Source organism: Physeter macrocephalus, chromosome 6 (assembly GCF_002837175.3).
Source record: "Physeter macrocephalus isolate SW-GA chromosome 6, ASM283717v5, whole genome shotgun sequence".
In the NCBI taxonomy this organism is placed as follows: Eukaryota; Metazoa; Chordata; class Mammalia; order Artiodactyla; family Physeteridae; genus Physeter; species Physeter macrocephalus.
In genome coordinates, this window is record NC_041219.1 from 33,652,596 (window position 1) to 33,674,260 (window position 21,665).

General features: G+C 37.6%; 1 protein-coding gene across 1 annotated transcript in view; it reads left to right on the forward strand.

The window, feature by feature from the left end:
- Nucleotides 1-16,492, forward strand: part of NR1H4 (nuclear receptor subfamily 1 group H member 4) — a 45,365-nt gene extending 28,873 nt beyond the window's left edge. Inside the window, exons 5-9 of the mRNA XM_007103366.2 lie at nucleotides 1,062-1,160; nucleotides 1,487-1,586; nucleotides 6,592-6,738; nucleotides 14,351-14,464; nucleotides 16,207-16,492. Of these exons, the coding sequence (XP_007103428.1) occupies nucleotides 1,062-1,160; nucleotides 1,487-1,586; nucleotides 6,592-6,738; nucleotides 14,351-14,464; nucleotides 16,207-16,445 (699 nt within the window). The 3' untranslated portion in view covers nucleotides 16,446-16,492. The remainder of the gene's footprint in view (nucleotides 1-1,061; nucleotides 1,161-1,486; nucleotides 1,587-6,591; nucleotides 6,739-14,350; nucleotides 14,465-16,206) is intronic.
- Nucleotides 16,493-21,665: the final 5,173 nt, after the last annotated feature.

Here is a 21,665-nt window from a genome sequence, read left to right on the forward strand (position 1 = left end):
CCCTTCTCCCTGAGGTCACAAATTACTCAAGAAATCCTTTGAGACGCTCAGGACAAAATAGAGGAACAGCATCTTGGATGCTTAGCCAAACATGTTGTGATAATTCACGGAACCTTTGGAGGAATTTTAATTTGCCATTAGTTGAAAAACCAATAATCCATGATTGATTAAGTCACACCCTTCTTAATATTTATTATACTACTGACAAAGAAAATTTCATCCATGTTTAGTTTTGCAAATGTGTTATCTTGTGTTCATTTCAGAAAAAATAATTTTACGTAAAAAGTACAGTTGACCTTTGAACAACTTGGGGGGTTAGTTAGGGATGTCCACCCTCGGGCAGTTGAAAATCCACATATAATTTCACAGTCTGGCCCCCCCGTAACCTCAGTTCTGCCCCTGTGAATTCAACCAACCACAGATTCTGGAGTGCAGTAGAACATGTTTAGTAAAAGAAATCTGTGTATAAGTGGACCCATGCAGTTCAAACCTTGTGTTGTTCAAGTGTCAGCTGTATTACTTTGTCATAGTGCCTCATCAATAACACTTTGGTAAAGGAAGCAACGAGTTGACACTATTATTCACACTCATCAAAAGATGCTAATCAGGGGGAAAGAGGTGTCTGTGGTCTGAATTGTCCAGATTGATGACTCACTACTTCGGGGGCTGGCAACATTTCTGTAAAGGGCCAGATATTTTAGGCCTTGGCCACATGGTCTCTATGAGAACTACTCAACTCTGCTATGGTAGTAGGCCTGATAGGCTTCATATCCTGATTATTATTTATTTACAAGAAATACATGAAAGTAATATTTTGTTATCCCTGTTTTATAGATAGGAAAATTACCCACTTGGGACAAATTTAGTGAAATGTGATGTGGCTTGCCCAAGGAACTAGAGAAAGCAATTACACATTATAACAGAGTGCATGCACAGTTTCTGCCATATTTAGGGCTTTTTTCAGCAATTTCTGCTAGTGGTTTACTCCAGATGAGAGTGCACATGGGAAACATGCCTTATAACCAGCTTCCCTGACACCTTTCATTTTTTTGCCAGTGTAGGAGAAAACTGAACTCACCCCAGATCAACAGAATCTTCTTCATTATATTATGGATTCATACAGCAAGCAGAGGATGCCTCAGGAAATAACAAATAAAATTGTATGTACAATATCTGAAAATACATGGGTTTAAAGTTAATATTTTCTGGAGCTTTTACTACCTTGGGGGTCAAATTTATATATGAATATGTTATTTAAAATGATTAGGGCTTAGAATTTAAGTTGTACATTTAAACTTTTTGCAGCATTAAACAAAGAGCAAGAAGACTCACACCTAGCTTGGTAATAGTAATTGTTCTCCAAGGATCTGAAAAATTTGAGCTGGGTCTTAAAATTTATTATCTAAATATGGTTCTATAGTCTAGCAATATTATATTGATTTCTCCTTCTATCTACTTATCGTTTGCTTTTTTTCTTAAAATTTAGTTAAAAGAAGAATTCAGTGCAGAAGAAAATTTTCTCATTTTAACTGAAATGGCTACCAGTCATGTACAGATTCTCGTAGAATTCACAAAAAAACTGCCAGGTATTTTTACATGTAGTTACTTTTCTACTACACTGTACAATATTCTTGTGACATTGAGAGGCAGGTCTGTTCATTGTAAAAAGGGAATAATGCCACATCTGCTTTATAGCTTTTTATTTATTTACTTATTTTTAAAATTTTATTTATTTATTTATTTTATTTTTGGCTGCGTTGGGTCTTCGTTACCGTGCGCGGGCTTTCTCTAGCTGTGGCGGTCCTGGGCTACTCTTCCGTGCGGTGCACAGGCTTCTCATAGCGGTGGCTTCTCTTGTTGCGGAGCACAGGCTCTAGGCGCGTGGGCTTCAGTAGCTGTGGTACGCGGGCTCAGTAGTTGTGGTGCACACGTTTAGTTGCTCCATGGCATGTGGGATCTTCCTGGACCAGGGCTTGAACCCGTGTCCCCTGCATTGGCAGGCGGATTCTTAACCACTGCGCTACCAGGGAATTCCCCCACATCTGCTTTAAATTAATGTGTCTAATTACTATAGACACGAAATATTAGAGCCAGATAGGATATTTTAAATTATTTATAATAATTCTCCAAATTGATAGATTAAAAAATTGAGACTTTCCAAAGTTGTCATTCATTCATTTATTCACTTAATAAGCATTTTTTTGAAATGTACTCTATGCTAAGTACCTAGCAATTACCATCAAGGAGAGTGATTAAATGCTAAAAAATAAAATAAAATAAAATAAACCATGTATACAAAGCGCTGTTGAACAGAGAGAAAATGATTCCTAATTGTATCTGAGAAAGACGGAGGCTTCAGAAAGAATCATATTTGAGTGTAAAAGAAAAAATGATTTTTCCCAGTGGTATGAAAGAGAAGGGGCATTCCAAGTCGAGAGATCTGCTTGTGAGAAGGTAATGAGGCATGAACAAGAATAGGATTATTAGAAATGGAAGAGAAGATTCAGTGTGGCTATAGAATAATGTCTGTGGTGGGCTCCTTGTTTAGACATAAGGCAAGTTGGTACCAGACTGATAAGGATGCGCTGGATGGTGAGAAGTTTTTGGTGGCTTTTTTTTTTTCTTTTTGAGAGGAACATAATGAGATTTATGTTATAGATATATGGCTTTATTGGGTTTGTATAAGATGGATTTGAATGGGGAGAGACTGCAGGCAGAGAGGATCAGTTAGTATGCTACTGCACCAGTCCAGGTAGAGGGCTTGAAATAAAGTAATAGCATTGGGAGAGAGAAGAGGAAACAAAATGAAGAGGGACTCAAAGATTGGTAGGGCTTGATGAACAAGGATATGTATGGGATGAGGGAGAGGGACTTATCCATAGCCATTTAGATGGTGCCAGTACAGAAAGTGGAATTCAGGGTTCTTGTCGCCCCAGTACCACTCCTCCCCCATTCTTTCAGCCACATTGTCACTGCTCTGTAAGCCAATAGGTTTAAGTTGTTACAGTGTTTTTACAATATTTTAGTACGTTAGAATCCATGGTCTAGTAGAGTGTAATAAATATCTTGTATAGCAGCATAACACTGTAATATTAAATTACAGAAGGTGACGTCTGATGTAGGATTTTAATTAGACAGTTTAATTTGCTTTCTTTTGTCAGCATTATGCTATTATTTTATTAAATGTGTCATGGATAGACATAAGCTTATATAAAAGTCATAAGATGTGGGGAGAAAGTTCTTGTTATCATTGAAACATTAATATTCTCTCATTTACTTATTAACAATGAAAGAGAAACTTAATTTGTTATATGCTAATTTGGCTGAAGGCAATCATGATGAGAAAAAAGATTGCACAAGAGTGATTACTGTGGGGGGAGAACTGGGAAAGGGAGACTATGATGTTCTTGGTTGTTTATGGGAAAAGGTCTTTCAGTTCAAATGGTCAGTTGGTATTGAATCAGGAAATAATTGAAGGCGAAAAAGTATCTTATTCATAAGAAGGTAACTTATCTGAAAGCAATGGCAATATCTTACACACTTCTTCGTTTCCAGTGCCTAACCTATTTCCTGAGGGAGAGAAAGAGTACAATGAATGCATCTTTAATGAGAAAAGTAGAAGGAAAAAAATTTAAATGCAGCAGGAAATAAAAGGCAAGAAAACCTTGAGAAAGAAAAATATGTCTTTTAACAATCATTATAGAAATGACAACATTATTATATATAGTAATAATAGTGATATATAATACCAATATGAAAGGGTGTTTTGTGAAAGACCCAGCTGAGTCACTCCTTTCAGCAGTTCATTGAGCATAACCTGTGCCAGGCACTGTCCAGGGTGCTGGAGACTCAGCATGGCTTCTGCCCTCAAAGGAGCTCTTAGGTTCTCTAAGGTAGTGACTTTTTGAAGAGTCATAAAAAAAGACTCAAGTTCTCAGAACAGGGGAAGGTTATTCATTATCAACAGGAAAAGAGGTGGTCAATGCAGAACTGCTACTTAGAGAAGATATTCTGCTGCTCTCATTGATCAAGCATTTGTGACACTGAGGTGAAAATGAGACTTAGGACTGATTTAAGTTTCCAGGTTATATTTTACGAAGATAAACAAAGGGGCATACCTTCTAAGAGAGTGATTCAGAATCTTGGGTAGCGGGAGACAAGGAGTATAGATTGAAAAAGCCTGTTCTTTACTCTCACGATCTGATTTTATACTTGGGGAAAAATGCAAATTATAGAAAGGGACTTAAATATTTGCTTATCAACATAGGGGTTGAATTTAGAAGATCAATGGACTTTGATAAAAAGTCCTACCAGATACTGCTGAACTGAATGAATAAGCATTTTCAGAGCTCTAATGGAAAACTGATGAATTCATAAAAGTGCTAACAGAAGATCAAGATAAAAAAAATTAATTACATGGGACTGAGTGAACTGATGAAGATGATTATAATTTTTGTGACTTTCTGTTTGAATAAAAAATTTTAAAAAAAGTCCTACCAGAGACATTTCCAAACATCCTTAAAATCATGCCTCAGAGAGCTGGACCATCTCAGAAGGCAGGCTCAGCAGGCAGGAAAAGAAGGAAATTTTCACCCCATTTTTAAAGTTTTGTATACAAAAACCCCAAATAAATTGGTACCCACTGTAAGTAATTCACTCATGCAATTCAAACAATGCAGAAATTTATGGACCAGAAAGTTAAAGTCCCCTTCACAGCCATCTGTATCATCTTTATTATAGGCAACTATTGACAGAAGTCTGGTTTGATTTCTTTCATATATTTTAATCTATACACACATACACATACATAGATTTTTTTTAAACATGTAAGTGAGATTATATAGTACATATTTGTTTTGGGGTATCTTTTTTCTTTAACACCTTCCCATATATGTAAAACAGCCTCATGCTTTTAACAGTTGCATAGTATTCCATTGTAAAAATAGTAGTTAATATTATTTAAGTATTTGCTGTATGTCAAGAACTGTACTAAGCATTTAATATGATTGCCTCATTAATACTTCTGCCAATCCTAAGGGGTGGGTGCTTTTATAATCCCTATTTTGGAGATGAGGAAACTGAGACACTAAGAGACTGAGTACGTTTCCCAAGACCACAAAGATAGTAAGTGTCAGAGACAGAATTTTATTCTAGGCAATCTGATTTTACAGACCTTATTTTATACTGCTCTCCTATGGATCTACCATAATTTATTTAAGTAATCACCATTAATGGACTCTTGCTATGTTTTCAGTTACTCAATTCATTCATTTATTCATTGAGCAAGTATTTTTGAATGCCTACCATCAAGGTAGTGACTTTTAATCCTTAGCATTACTCTCTTCTCTGAACTCCATTGTTATTTAATGTTTTTCTAGGGCATTTAGACCCTGATGGCATTAGTTTATCTCTATTTGTGTTTTGTGTGTCTATGTGTCTGTGTGTACATATATGCGTGTAAATTTGTGTTTGTTTCCCATTCATTCATTTAGTCATTATTAACTTGCTGAAGAGTCATTATTCAACAAATAATTCTTGGATACCTATTATATGCCAGGCACTTGGGATACAAAAGTGAATAAAACAGGCAAAGTCTCTGTCCCCAAGAAGTTTATACTCCAGGAGGGGTGGCAGATAATTAACAAATAAGCAAATAAACTTATAATATCATGTCAGGCAGTAGTAAGTTTTATGAATGAAAATAAAGCAGGTAGGGACCAGTGAGTGCTGGGGAGTGCTATTTTAGGTAGGGTCACCCTGAAGCAGAGGCCCGCATACACCGAGGGAGTGGGGCATGGGGATAGCTGGGGAAGAGCATACAAGTCTGAGGCAAAATCAGACTTGTGTGTGTCTGTGTGGCTGGAGCACAATAACTGAGGAGGAGGTGATGAAGGAGAAAGTGAGGTCAGAGAGGCCGCTGGGGACTGTAGCATATAAGCCTGCATAAGGACTTTGGATTTTCTGGGCAGTGTTATATTTCTTCAGGTCATCAGTTTTTTCCCATATGTCTCTGATTTTCCCTACCCCACATGCGCAGCGCTGAGCTCAGAGCAGATGCCTCAGCATGGCCCTGATTGGTTTTTTTGGTGGGCAGGGTGGAATGCTACCCATTCTTCACATTGATTAAAGACTCACGAGTTAGCCAAATATTCATTTAAACCTCTGAATACATGTAAAATGTTTTCTGGCTTGTGGATGCTTCCATTCTGCAGAGTTGACCCTCTCTGACCCTCTCTGATGTGACAAGATATGACTAAAATAATGGCTCAAAGAGAATCTACTTTATCTCCAATATTTCATCTGAATCAGCCTGTCTCTTCCATAGTATATAAGTATACATATTCGGTATGGACTTGATATCCTCTTTAGTCTGGACTTGTTAAATAAATCCTGGTCAATGAAGATAAAAGTCAGCTTCTATTGGGGGGCGTATAATAGATACTTATTGACTCAGTTTAACTGCTCAATCTTAAAACAATTACAAAATCACTTTATGGAAAGGTTTTATCAATGGGGATGATGGTGATGATGAAATATTGTTATACAACATTCACAATTTTTGATACTGATTTGATTATCATCTTCACTCAGGGTTTCAGGCATTGGACCATGAAGATCAGATTGCTTTGCTGAAAGGGTCTGCAGTTGAAGCTATGTTTCTCCGTTCAGCTGAGATTTTCAGTAAGAAACTTCCAGCTGGACATGCTGACCTATTGGAAGAGAGAATTCGAAAGAGCGGTAAGTAATTTGGCTAATGGTAAAAAGTTTGTTCCTGCAAGTAAGAATTTGTACATCCCATGAAGGCAGGTCTCTAGCCTATCTTATGCAGTTATATGCCCATTGTGACTAGCATAGAGAATGACACTAAAAAGAATAGATGAGAATTTAGTGACTTGGTTCAAAAATTCTTGCTGTAATAGCAAAATACCAGAAATACTCTTTTCACTGCATTAAGATGAAGGACCAAAGGAGAAATTTTTTAAAGATTGGAATATTAGTCTGATTTTTAAAATAGCATAAAGGAGCTGGGATTATTCAGTCTAGAAAAAGATTCATTTATTCAAAATCTTCAGGTATGAATGACTATGTATCAAACTATTATCCATCTCGATGCAAAGCAAAATAAGAAATAATACTAATAGCAACATTTATACATCATTTATTAGGTTTCAGACACTGTTCTGAATACTTTACATGTATTAGTTTATCAAATCCTCACAAAAATCCTATAAGTTCTGGGCTTCCGTGGTGGTGCAGTGGTTGGGAATCCGCCTGCCGATGCAGGGGACACAGGTTCGTGCCCCGGTCCGGGAAGATCCCACATGCCGCAGAGTGGCTGGGCCCGTGAGCCATGGCCCCTGAGCCTGCGCGTCCGGAGCCTGTGCTCTGCAACGGGAGAGGCCACAGCAGTGAGAAGCCAGCGTACCGCAAAAAAAAAAAAAAAAAAAAAAAAAAAATCCTATAAGTTTTGGTATTATTCCCATTTTATAGATGAGAAAACTGAGACAGAGAGTGGTTAAATAACTTTTCCAGAGACAGACATGAAGCCTGACTTCAGAAGCCATATATATTAACCACTATACTCTACTGCCTCTCAAGAGATAAAAATGAAATAATGAATGAATAACACAATTTAAATTACTATGGAGGAATACTGTGACAGAGAGGGTATGGAGATGACAATGGATGGTCTTTGTCCTCCAGGAACTCACAGACTAGTGGGGAAGGTGTACAAGCAAGTGATTCTAAATCAATGTGCAGTGTAATAGGGACTATAAGGAATGTGTATGTAAAATGAAATTGAAGCGTAAAGACGTGCCTGCCTTCCTGTGAATCTACTTGGTGAGTCACAAAAGGCATACTAAGTTGACAATTGAACCATGGAGGATGATTAAGGACTTGTCAAGCCACAAAAGTCTGAGAAAGGCATTCCAAGAGATATAGCCATTATAACATAATAATATAGAAATCGCAGGTGCAAAGATGTGGAGAAATGAGAGAGCATCTGTGTATAGGACTCACAAATACCTTGATATTGCTGGAAAATAATATTTGTGGAGCTGAAAATGTAGTGAGTACTAGATTATTAAGGACGGCAAATGCCACAAAAGTAGCTTTAGTTCTAATCTAATGGGAATTCTTGGTAATATTCTGAGCAAATATGATATGACCATAGCAGTACTGTTGGAAGATCTTTCTAGCAGTAATGCGAAGGAATGTTTGGAGGAATTGAGACAAGAGGCACGTCTCTATTAAGAGACCAATGCAATAACTAGGTGAGAAAACATGAGGGTCTTGCAGGTTAAAAATATATAGTGATCAAAAAGAAAAAACCTTGCTTGAGAACATAAGTTTCAGAACTTGTGATACTGCAAGTTTCAGAAGAGTTCAAGAATGAAGTTTTCCAGAACACAATCTGTATGAATAAAATGCATGCCTCCAGCTCATAATAAGATACTTTACCCAAACATCAACCACATATTGTGACAATAAAAACCATCCAAACTCACATGCTGCTTCATATTTTATTATCTATAATGATGCTTCCATTTATTAATATTTATGAATTTGCTTCTCCCAGTGGATTTTCAGAACATTGCCTCTTCCCCACACCGCAGAAAAACCTGATCTTGCAAGATTACCTTTCAGAATAACTTTTTATTTTTATATAAATATAACACATTCTTATTTCTACTGTACATTTAATTCCAGAATAACATAACATTTCAAAGTTACCCTGTTTAAGCCTACAGAACTCTTTAAAGAACATCATGTGAAATTTCTTTTCTTGTTCTTCAAATTCATACTCTTTTGTTTGCTTTTATCAAATCCCATCATACATACAAAGATACTGTCTCCTGAGACACATTTACTTAGTGAGGGTTACAGGGTTTATTTATATTAATTGAGGCTTCAGAACACATATCTGATACAACCTGTGGCTGAGTTGTCTCTACATCATTCTAGTGCATCAATTTTTTTATTCCTAATGTGGCATTATGCAAACTTCATTTATAAGCTGGAATTTATAATAAATATGGGAATAATCATATGATACCATAAAATATGATAGAACTGAGAAGTGTTTGCTAACACTGAATGAGTTTACATTTTAGCATTAAGGAAATTAGCAATAACTTCTCACAGACTTAACAGAACAACGTGTTCTATGTTCACTGCAAATACAAATAACCTCTGAAATTTAGAGTATTTTTCAGCCTTTTTTGATTCCCCACAACAGACATGAGTGAAATATTCAGTAAGTGTTTATCAGGATGAAAGTATACCTTGTGATTTTACAATGGTTTGCTTTTACATGCATCATCTCCTTAGTATTTCCAATGGCCCCTAAATGTGAGTGCTATGCTCCTATTTTATAGATGGGGGAAACAGGCTTAGATAGGCTAGGTGACCTGCCCAAGGTCATACAGCTAATCAGTAGACTGCCAGGAAGTGAACACAGGTGTTCTACTCAAAGCCCAGTACTATTTCTACACATTGCACCTGTCACTCGCTAAGATATAATATTTGCCCAACTGTCAACTGGTAGGGAATATTAAGACCCAGTAAGACATGGTTCCTGCCTTTTGGTTGAGTGAGAAAGCATAAGCAGCAGCTAGCAATTTGAAATTGCTTTTAAGCAAATGATAAAATGAATAAAGACAATGAGGTCAGAGGAAGGAGAGATGCTTATTAGAGTGATGAAGTTGTGGTAGATAGTAAAATATACTGTACATAGTATATTGTGCTATTTTTTCTGCTCTTTAAATATATATGATTTTGCTGCTTTAACCTTGGCAACTTGTGCAAAATGAAAACAATAAGAACTAAATTCTCTAATGAAGCCCATATAAGCTGATTATCAGTTCATAGAAAGTCTTTGAAAGAAAGGTTGGAAATGTACAGAAACAAATGACAATATTTATGAGAAAGTTTAATTTAAGAATTAGAATTCTTACCAACTCTCATGTTGCTTTTTAAAGTTGTCACACAGTAATTTTGGCATGGACAAATTTGGGAGTCAAATTATAGGAAGAAACCTCTTCAAAGTAAAAGAGATTATTAAAGTAATAAAAGCGTCAGTATTTCCATTGCCCCTCAGCAGTATTCCCCAAGCCTTCTGTACTTGTCCAGTTTAGGACATTATGTATTTATTTATGTATCTGCCTTCTCCATTAATCTGTAAACTGTTTGAGGACTATTCCCAGCACCATCACAGTTCCTGGCACAGATGAGGCACACAAAAATTGGTGAATTTGGCTGAGATGAATCTGGAACTTGACAGTCCAAATCCTGGCAACTCTTAAGCATCATTATCCTAAGATAAATTTTTGCCAGTAGGACTACTGGAAAGTATGTTATTTATTAAATATCTTAAATATTTTACATTGAAAGCAGTTACTTTTTGAATTGCTAATGTGATGGCAGCTTTTTACTCAAGGCCAACAGTATGGTACAAATGACTCACTGAGTGGAGGTTAGCAATTGAAACAGAGGCCAAGGTCCAATCTCTTAGCACCAAGAGAATGTTTCCATTGTCTGAATGGCACCCTTTCCCCTAGCACATCTCACAGCTATGTAACCTTCACCACTAGGAACAAACAAAACATAACATTGCCTAATTTAACAAGCATTTATTAATCTCCTACTCTGTCTCCAGCAGGACGCTAGTTACTAAGGATACAAAGAGGAATAAGAAACATCTTTATTGGTCAGGCAGTCTGCCAGGCATTGGGAATACCACAGTTGACTCCTGCTCTCATAAACTGTATGTGGTATTTCACACTCTAATGAGAGGGAGAGATAAGAATTGTGAGAGGTGCAATAGAATTGAACATAGAGAAGGGAGCAACTAATTCTGCTTCACCGTGACAGGTAAAGCTCCACAGAGAAAGCAAAATTTGAACTTGGCCCTGAAACATGGGTAGGGTGTCCTAGACGAACAAGGATGCCTTGTATATGTGCACTTGTGTATAATACACACACATACACACCTTGGCTTTATTTTTGTCCCCAATTAAAATAACTTAAAAGAGCATAGTGTTAATTCTATCACATGGTTATTCTCTCAGACAATATTTCTTATCATTGGACAATTAATTTATCAATCACAGACCTCTTTTTTTTCTTAAGGCAAACAAGAAACAGAGGAGCAGAAACAATGGTTTTTTACAACTGAACATTTCCATGGTAGTCTTTGTGATTAAGTTAGAAAATAGCCCCCTCTTGTGACCAAAAATCAACTAATTGGACTTAAGAGTAAGTTTCAGAAAGGAGGAGTAAACAGGAAAAGACTGCCCCTTCAGGATGATGCAATTGTTACATTTCTTATGTTAGAAATTGCTGGCTCATAAGCACTTAAAACACCCCTTTGTTTACGTTGGTGTGATTAATTCTGATTATTGACTCTAATTCCAAAAGCAGGTTTATATTTTATCTATCATGTAGGAAAATAATTTTTTTAAACTCTTCTATTATTTATTTTCTACATTTTCTCTATATTCACTGTTGTTCTTTACAACGTGCACAAGACAAACAGTTGTAATAAACATTTTAACATGTTTTTTTTTTTCCAAAAATTATCAATTGCAATTAGATAGCTAATGGAGGTATCATCTTTGGAGGGTGAGAGAGGATTTAGAAAAACAAATAAATAGAAAATTAGGTAGTCAAAGATGATTTCATAAATATTTTCAAATCTGTTGCCTTTAATCTTATCTCCAAACCCTTATATACTATTTAAAATAATGACACAGTCGTGAATTATTATTTTAGGTAACCACAATTAACGGGTGTAATACCCAACTATTGAAAACTGCCATTTTTTGAAGATGAAAAAGAATAGCTTTTTTAACAAATACAGATCTTAGCTTAGCTTTAATACTTAGAAAAATACTGAGGCAAATCACTGATCAGCCAATTTGTATTCATCCCTAGCAAACTGCAGAATGCAAAAACAAAACAAAAACAAAAATGTAGCTTTGTAAACACAAATGTACAGGAGCTTAATCGAAGGTTAAGGTGGAACTAATGTGTTGACCCAGTTCTCCTGAATAACAACATTAATAGTTCTTTTTGTGATTATTTGCTCTAACATTTATTGAGGGTTTACTATGAGCCAGGCATGGTGCTAAGAACTCTACATATATTGTCTCATATAATACTATTGGTATAACTCACATTTCACAGATGAGGAAACTGAGGCTTAAAGAGTTCAAGTAATGTGCCCGAGATCGAGTCACAGGTCAGCTTTTAAACTCAGGCTTACTACCTCTTAACCACTGTGTTTGTTGGAAACCGGGACTAGTAGTCCCAGCCTCACATACTCCAACCCTCTGCATTTTAACTTGTATCTAGTTTGGTCATGGGTATTCAGTTCAGTCTGTAACAGCTGGATAGAGGGCAATCTTCCACATGGTGTCAGCCCCAAGTTGCTCAACAAAGACACTGTCGTTAAGAGAGCCAACTGGGGTCGATTAAACGTCAAAGGAGAAGAAAGCGTGCTACTTTGACTAAAGAGAGAAAGGCCAAGGATTCTGTTTGAGAAGATTCTTTAGATTCATCTAAAGGTGAGGATTCAAGCTTTCTGATCCTGTGAAGTATAATATTAGATGATAATTATACTCTTTAGCATCTGGAATCCAACTTTATTCTGGTGTGTTTCAACTGAAGCTCTAAGGCTTTTAGGTCGGGTTTGGGATGGAATAGAGTAGTCTATTCTAGTGTGGACCAATTCTGGGAAACTCATTCTCATCTTAATTCATCCATAAGTCCCAACACACCTTTTTTTTTTTTTCTTTTTTTTTCTGTCTGCACAATTCCCCAGTCAAAGCTTTTCTGGAGTGGAGCCATGCACAGAACAGGCACCAAACTAATAGCTGTTGAATGATTGGCGGAAGTGGCACAAAGGAATCTTAAATTATGAAGAGGAGTAAGTTATAAAGGAGAAGGAAGATATTCCAAGTAGAGAGAACATGTACAAAACTGGGCAATAAGAATTGTTCAGGGAACTCCAAGTGCCTGAACATGGCTGGAGTATAGGCTGTGTGATAGAAAGATAGTACCCCTTAGTCACAACTAAGAGCCAGGACTCTGGAGCCTACTAGCTTTGGTTTGAATCCTGGTTCCACTTCTCACCAGCTGTGTGTCTTTGGTCAAGTTACATAACCTCTCTGTACCTATCTCATGGGGTGTTAGAAAGCTTAAATGAGTTCTAGCATAAGAAGTGCTTAGAACAGTGCCCAGTACATAATGAGTACTCAGTAAATGTGAACTCCCATTGCTATCATATGGGTGAGTATTGGGTGGTGGGAGAGGCAGGGGACGGGTCCAGGAGTTTCCTATGTAAAAAGGAAGAACACTTATGCCAAAAGCCATGGAGAGTTTTTGAAGGTTTGTAAGAATTAGGGAGACAGGGTGTGGTTTGAATTTTAGAAAGGTGATTCCAGAATGGTTTAAAGAGGACCACACTGAAGACAGGAAGACCAGTAAGGAGGCAATTGGAGAAATCCAGATGAAAAGAAAGAAAGACTTAAACTAGGTCAACCAGATGCAGTGAAGAGGGGAGGGAGCACCAAGTGAGAGTTAGCTGGTCAAATACGCAGGACTTGACTCAATCCAGGCACTGGACTGAGTTACAGGAAGGCTGGATCTTGGTTGTCAGGTGGTGACAATTGGATGGGTGAGGATACCAATCACTGAAAATGGGAACATCAGGAAAGGAGTGGATTTGGAGGAAGATGGGGAATTTAGTTCTATACATGGTGTCTTTGATTTTGGACCCACTGAGTTTGAAGAGAAGGGCCAAGTACCATTGTCTAATAGGCAATGGATAAACAGGTTTGGTACTTCAGAGAGAGATCAGAACTCTGGTAAGAATTCTAGCCAATGTATTAAGTAGAGTTTATATTTCTGGACTGAAGAACAATAATTTTTTGTTGGTTAAGATGCTGTCTATGTCTTGATTATAGATAGTAATGTTAAAAAGATTAACTAAAGCCCATCTAGAACATGGTGAAGTTCAGAGACTCTTTTGGCAATTCGAGAACATTATCATTTATTGTTACACAGTAATGACTAAAACAAAGGCACTGCCAAAATCAAAGACTTACAAATCGCTGATTAGGTTATATTTTGAGGATTTTAACTGATCTTCTTTGCAATGCCTCACCTTTGGCTGGGACATTTAATATATAGTCATTATTTAAATGTGGCTGGGACGTTTATCAAATGTCTGCATATGGGTATAAATATTAACATGTATGTATATATATAATGTTTATAATTTTACACTTTTCAGTCATTCAAAAATTTTACTATGCCTCTGCAATTTTTCAACTTTCTCCCATAGGTATCTCTGATGAATATATAACGCCTATGTTTAGTTTTTATAAAAGTGTTGCAGAATTGAAAATGACTCAAGAAGAGTATGCTCTGCTTACAGCAATTGTTATTCTCTCGCCAGGTAATTTCAATGTTACATTTTTATTTTTATGCCATTTGTTGGTTTTCCCCTCAAGTATAGTAGTAATATTAAAGAAAATCTTGGATAAAAAACATAAAGAGAAAGTAAAATGGCATATAATTCCACCAGTCAAATTGAACCATTGTTAACATTTCAGTGCAGTTGTTCTCAGCCTTTTTCTAAACATCATACTCATTCATTCAGTAATTTCATTTTGAACACCTTATATGCACTAAACATGTTTCTAGACATTGTGGGATATAGCAGCAAAGAAACAGGCAGGATACAGCTACATGGAGCTTACATACTAGTAGGGTGAGAAAGACAGTAAATAAAGAAACGAATCCAAATAATTTTCAGGAGGTGGTAATACTACAAAAAATATAAAGATGTGGGTATAAGGAGAGAAAGTGGCAGCAAAATGCTGTTATAATCAGTGGTCAGGGAAGGCTTTTTTAAGGGGTTGAAGTTTGAGCAAGGACATAAATTATATACTTTTAACATAATAAAGAACATACTGTCTTTAAGTGTACTTTTCCTATGTCATTAAATAATTATATTGGTAAAAGTTTGTGGTAATACGTGCATCATATTCTATTGTATGATGTACAGTCATTTACTCAGTTGTTACCATGTTTTGATATTCAGGATGTTTCCAGATTTGTTGTTGCTGTTGTTTTAAACAGCGTTGAAATGAATACCTTTGTACATAAAATTTGTCTATATTTTTGATTAATTATTTGGGAGTAAGTGATGCCATGTTCATGATTTGTAAAGCTTAATTACAGTGATAGCCTTAAACCACTTTTATACATGATACTGAGGCAGAAGCTAGTTGTTAGTGTTTTACCATAAGAAATTATAATTTAAAAAAGAAAAACTTTTCAGCGGTACATACTAAAGTTACACACATTTATACCCTATAACCCAGCAATTCCAGAATATACCCACCAGAAATGATACTTATGCCCATCAGAGTTTATCTTGAGTGCGTTTATTACCTAGTCCAACCTCCTACTGTTCCCTGCATGATGGGCCAATAAATCAAGAGACGAGGTATTGGGACAAGGAATAGCAACTTTATTTGGAAAGCCAGCAGACTAAGAAGATGGTGGACTAGTGTCCCAAAGAACCATCTTACCCGAGTTAGAATTTAGGCTTCTTTTCTACTAAAAGGGGAGAGGGTATGGCTGGTTGCTGCAAACTTCTTGATGCTGGAATCCTTTGTTCTTGCAGCTGTCCAGTATGTGTGGTCACAATGTTCCTATAAACCTCCAACAAGATAAATGTTATTCTCTGTTCTGCAACTTTTTATCTCTATATGAATGGAAAAGTGTTATACCTTTAAAGGTCAGAACCTTGAGAATGGGATATCTTGTATATTTCAGGCTCTAGGCAACATTCTTTCACAAAAGGCACAGAGCCAGCATGACTAAGCACAGCAACAGAGCACAAGGGTTAGGGCTAAAGGAATAGATTCAGTATGGAGTCTTTCTGGTACACATTGATTGGAAGGAGAATTTAGGGAGGTCTCTGGGGGCCAGTAAAGGTCTTATAGCTTGATCTAGTTGTGATTACATGAGTCTAAATATGTGTGTAAAAATTCATCAATTTGAACAATTAATTTGTACATTTTAAGTGTACATTTATAATTTACACTTCAAAAATGTTAACATTACTGTAATTATGCCAAATTATTACTTTTCTACTTTTTTGTCATTTTATTTTAAACTTCTAAACAGACAGACAATACATAAAGGACAGAGAGGCAGTAGAGAAGCTTCAGGAACCACTGCTTGATGTGCTACAAAAGTTGTGTAAGATTCATCAGCCTGAAAATCCTCAACATTTTGCTTGTCTTCTGGGTCGCCTGACTGAGTTGCGGACATTCAACCATCACCACGCAGAGATGCTTATGTCATGGAGGGTGAATGACCACAAGTTTACCCCGCTTCTCTGTGAAATCTGGGATGTGCAGTGATGGGCATTGCAGGGGCAGGGTCTAGCTCTTCATTTTCCTCATAATATAAATCCTATATATAACTTTCCTTTATTTCATTTGTACCTGGCTTTATGCAAGAATTCTCATCAATATTTATGTGGTAGTTATATAACCTCCACAATTGTAAATGTGGAGCTAGGTTGAAATACTTTCTCTACATTGTATTCTACAAGGCTTCAGGGAATCTTTCATTCAAATTTGTATGCCCTGTTTGCCTAATTAAATTAATCATTACTTCAAGTCTATCTGTTGAAATAGGGAAAAATCTCATTTTGCTCTTCATCTTACCTTACTGCATATATTTTATTAAAAGGTTGTGTTCAATTTGGGCAATAAACTGAACATAATGGCAACAGGCTTTTCTTTGGGAACAAAATTTGAAAAATATACAACTTATTTCTTTAAATGATGAATAGCATCCTATTGAATCTGAGGGGGTAATTTCCAAAAAGGTAAACTCTTGGGACATCAATTGTGCTTTTCTCATCCCTGGAAGCCCTGGTGAATATTCATTCATTTTCCATAGCCCCCTGATCATTTCATATTCTCTGAAGTTCAAAGAGAATAGCATACAGAAAAGTTAATTATTCTCACATAAAACATTCTCTCAAGCAATCTCTTTCCTTAGTTAGGGTCTTGAGGCAGCATTTACAAATTCAGAGTACGGAGATAACTCCAGTGATGGGACATTCCATTTAGTCTCTTAAAAGTGCTCACTATTGGCTTTAGTGCATATAATTAATAATTTTGTTTGTTTTGTTTTTGGAAAACACTCCTTCAGCTGGGTGCACAGCTGTTGTATACTTCCCCCAACGCAGGAATTAGTTCATTTCCTTCCTTCATTGTTATACTGTTGCATTCTTCTCCCATTTTCCTTTGGTGAATACAATAAAACACCTGTAAGTAATGGGCTTTTATGTCCCTTTCTCCTGAAATCAGCCAAAATGGAGCTTGCTTAGCAAGCAAAGAGGTTTTCGTATTAAAATATTAGGGCAACCCTGAAGTCCTAAAAATGGCTAGTCAGTAGAAAAGGGAGTGAGCTGGGGCTAACATTAGTTGGATTCCATTTGCTACAACAAAAAAGACTTGAGTCCCCACTAAGTAAGATATTGTTGCTAATCTCCATAGGAGATACGGAGATGATTAAGACACAGTAACTGCCTGGAGGGGCTTACAAAGAAGAGCAAAGTACTGTGGGCTCACCTGGGAAAATCTCAAGGAGGAGGTGACATTTCCCCTGGGCTTGGAAGGATAGTCAGGACTCCATGGGTCAGGGTAAGAGGGGAGGGGATTCAAGGTGAAAGGGGTGGCAGGAGCAAAAGGAGGGAGAAAAGGGAGTTGTGCAGATGTTAAAAGACCACAAGTAACCTGGGCAAGAGAGGGAGGGTGCACAGTACCTTTGTAAGCCACAGTTTCACCACTGCAAAATGAAGATCTCAGTACCCACCAACTAAAGGGATTTAGCTGATGAATGAAGAGCAAATGGGAAATTGCAGACCCACCAGGAAAGAGGGTGGTAAGGAAAGGACATTTAAGACAGAGAAGTAAATTTCTGAAAGGCTGAGGGAGTAGGTCCAGTTTGGGGAACTGAGTGTAGTTTGGGGTTTCCAGATCATAAGGCATCTGTGGGGAAGGTGGTGGGAAATGAGCGGGAACTAAGGGGGCACTGTAGACAGAGCTAGGAGTTAATCCTCTAGGTCTGGATTTATGCAAGTGGTTAAGACCTTATAATAGCAAGTAATAATGCTTCTTATGTGGAAAATGAATTGTGATATAATGAGAAATATATATTTGGTCTTTGTCCCCAGTTTCTGACAGAGAGCTTCTGAAACGCTTGGCATTTCCTGAGCAATAGGAGCATCTTTCATTATTCATAACAAGACCCTTTCAACCATACCTGAGTTTATGCTAATAAGGTGACTCTTGGGAATTCCCTGGTGGTCCAGTGGTTAGGGCTCTGCGTTTCCACTGCAGGGGGCATGGGTTTGATCCCTGGTTAGGGAACTAAGATACCACATGCCACTTAGCGCGGCCAAAAAAAAAAAAGTGACTCTTGGTGGGCCCCTAGATGCTTCAGGATGGGGGACGGCTGCCAGAGGAACCAGCCATGTGATTAGAGGGTTAGAACTCTCAGTCCCATTCCTCAACCTCCAGAGAGGGGAGAGGAACCCAGAGATCGAGGTCAATTAGCAATGGCCGATGATTTAATCATTCATGTCTATGTAATGGAGCTTCCAATTAAAAAAAACAAAAACCCTAAATGATGAGATTTGGAGAGCTTCTGGGTTGGTGAACACATCGAGGTACTAGGAGGGTGATGTGCCAGAGCATGGAAGCTCCATGCCCTCCTCCCTATGCCCTATGTCTCTTCCATTTGACTGTTCCTGAGATGTAACCTTTACAATAAACTGGTAATGGTAAGTGAACTGCTTTCCTGAGTTCTGTGAGCCATACTAGCAAATTAACAAACCTGAAGAGGGAATCATCTGCAAATATCTTATTTCCAAATAAGGGCACATTCTGAGGTTCCAGGTGGACATGAATTTTGGAGGGAACACTATTCAACTCACTATATAGATATAATATTTTAGTATTAATCACAACTGTTATCATACAATTTTATATCATTGAATTACAGATATTTGTTAATGTAAATCAATAACATTCCTTTATAATAGAACTTAGTCTTGTTTTTAATGTAGTTGGCTCTCAGATCATCTGTTGAATGAGTAGTTTGTGAATGAATCAAGATCTCTATTGTCCCAAAATTTCATCCAGCAGTTCATACAAGGCACAATCCATAGATTGATAGTCAATAATGTCAAAGCATTAAAAACAACAGCAGAAACTACAAAATGAAGAACAAAACAACTAATAAACCAATCAAAAGAAAAAAAATTCTCCAACAACTACAGTAAACTTCAAGCAATAGAGAATTCTTGAAGAGCTGTGGGGAAAAAAATCGTATTTCAATATTCAAAGGTTATATAAGAGACTCTTCTGTATTTGGTCGAGATGTTTAGTCAGATGAACAAATATCCCTAATGTAATAACTTGAAAAATTTAGATCTCCACGCACGGTGCTTTCTTAAAGCGGGCAGCTAATCACAATCTCGGGAAAGTCAGAACTAAAATACTTTATTATCTGATGGAAGCAAACTTGTGAGTCTTGCTGTGCATGTTACAACCATGCCAATATCAAGTGAGACCATCTAAAACATTGCTATTAACCTAACCACCAATTAGAAAATGTACACATGAAAGTAGATTGCAGCTCATTAGGTGAAACCCTCAATTACTAATTGCAGTGTTAAAATCAAGGTAGGTAAGATGGTGAGTGTGCTTAGGGGGCAGGGTACTGACTGGGAATTCATGTAAAAGTGAGGCTGAGGGAGCAACAAGGGGAACTTTTCTCTTTTTCACACATAAGGGAAAAGCAACAAGAATCAAAGAATCTAGAAGGGAACTCCTTACCCAATCCCCACATTTAACCAGTGAGGAAGATGGGCTTGGAGAAAAGAAGGGATTTGCACAGATTTCCTGACTTCGGATTCACTTTCCATCACAATGTCCTGTATCTTTATAAGGTGGAGGAGTTACCAAGAAAAACTGAACAGACAATGAAAATAAAAAGAAAGCAACCATAAAAATACCATGCTGCCAAAGTTTCAGCAAATGGCTTAGAGGAATATTAAATGGTGTGTGTATTTGAATGAGAATGTGTACATACTTCAAATAGCATAGTTTCCATTTTTAATAAGTGGTATTCAAATGTTTAGTTACATAGTATGCATGTAAGAAAAAATTAATGTTAACTACTGGCTCATCAAACAAGATCCGTGTGATGCAATTTACTTATTCTTAAAGTTCTGTAGAGAAGTGTACGTATTTTGATATTAGGGCTCAACAAATCCAATTTAAAACCAGAACTCCACTTGAAATTTGGCTAAATGAAATGGTATGGAAAATTGCCCTTTAGTTTTTGTTTTTTTAAAATAATTTTTGGCTGCGTTGGGTCTTTGTTGCTGCGCGGGCTTTCTCTAGTTGTGGTGAGCGGGGGCTACTCTTCATTGCGGTGCATGGGCTTCTCATTGTGGTGGCTTCTCTTGTTGCGGAGCACGGGCTCTAGGCGTGCGGGCTCAGTAGTTGTGGCATGCGGGCTTAGTGGCTCCGCAGCATGTGGGATCTTCCCGGACCAGGGCTCGAACCTGTGTCCCCTGCATGGGCAGGCGGATTTTTAACCACTGCTCCACCAGAGAAGTCCTGCCCTTTAGTTTTAAATAGAAACACTATAAAACATAGGTTGATTTGAACAACAGCCCTTTAATTTTTGTTTTTTTAAAATAATTTTTGGCTGCGTTGGGTCTGTTGCTGCGCGGGCTTTCTCTAGTTGTGGTGAGCGGGGGCTACTCTTCATTGCGGTGCATGGGCTTCTCATTGTGGTGGCTTCTCTTGTTGCGGAGCACGGGCCCCTTTAGTTTTTGTTTTTTTAAAATAATTTTTGGCTGCGTTGGGTCTTTGTTGCTGCGCGGGCTTTCTCTAGTTGTGGTGAGCGGGGGCTACTCTTCATTGCGGTGCATGGGCTTCTCATTGTGGTGGCTTCTCTTGTTGCGGAGCACGGGCTCTAGGCGTGCAGGCTCAGTAGTTGTGGCATGCGGGCTTAGTGGCTCCGCAGCATGTGGGATCTTCCCGGACCAGGGCTCGAACCTGTGTCCCCTGCATGGGCAGGCGGATTCTTAACCACTGCGCCACCAGGGAAGTCCTGCCCTTTAGTTTTAAATAGAAACACTATAAAACATAGGTTGATTTGAACAACAGGTCCTGTGAAAATGAATCTATAGCAGTCATGGGCAGCAAAGGGTTCTGGGATAGACATCAGGAAAAAAATGGAGCAACCACTCTTGGGCATCAGGTTCAATGACCACTTAAATGTCAACTTTTGGATGACCATCTTCACCTGCTTAACCCAGAAGGTAAGCTCTGTGAGAGCAGGACTCCAGTGCTTAGGATGGAGTCTGGTGCAGAGAAAGTGCTTGACAGTATTTGTTGAATTGACTTCTCCAATCTGTATCTCTTTCACAGACTAATTTAACCAGCTTCAGACCTAACTTTCCAACCATCTTCTGAACACCTCAACCTGCACGTTCTTCTCACATTTCAAAGTGAACACAACCCCACACCAAAATGCATTATTCTTCC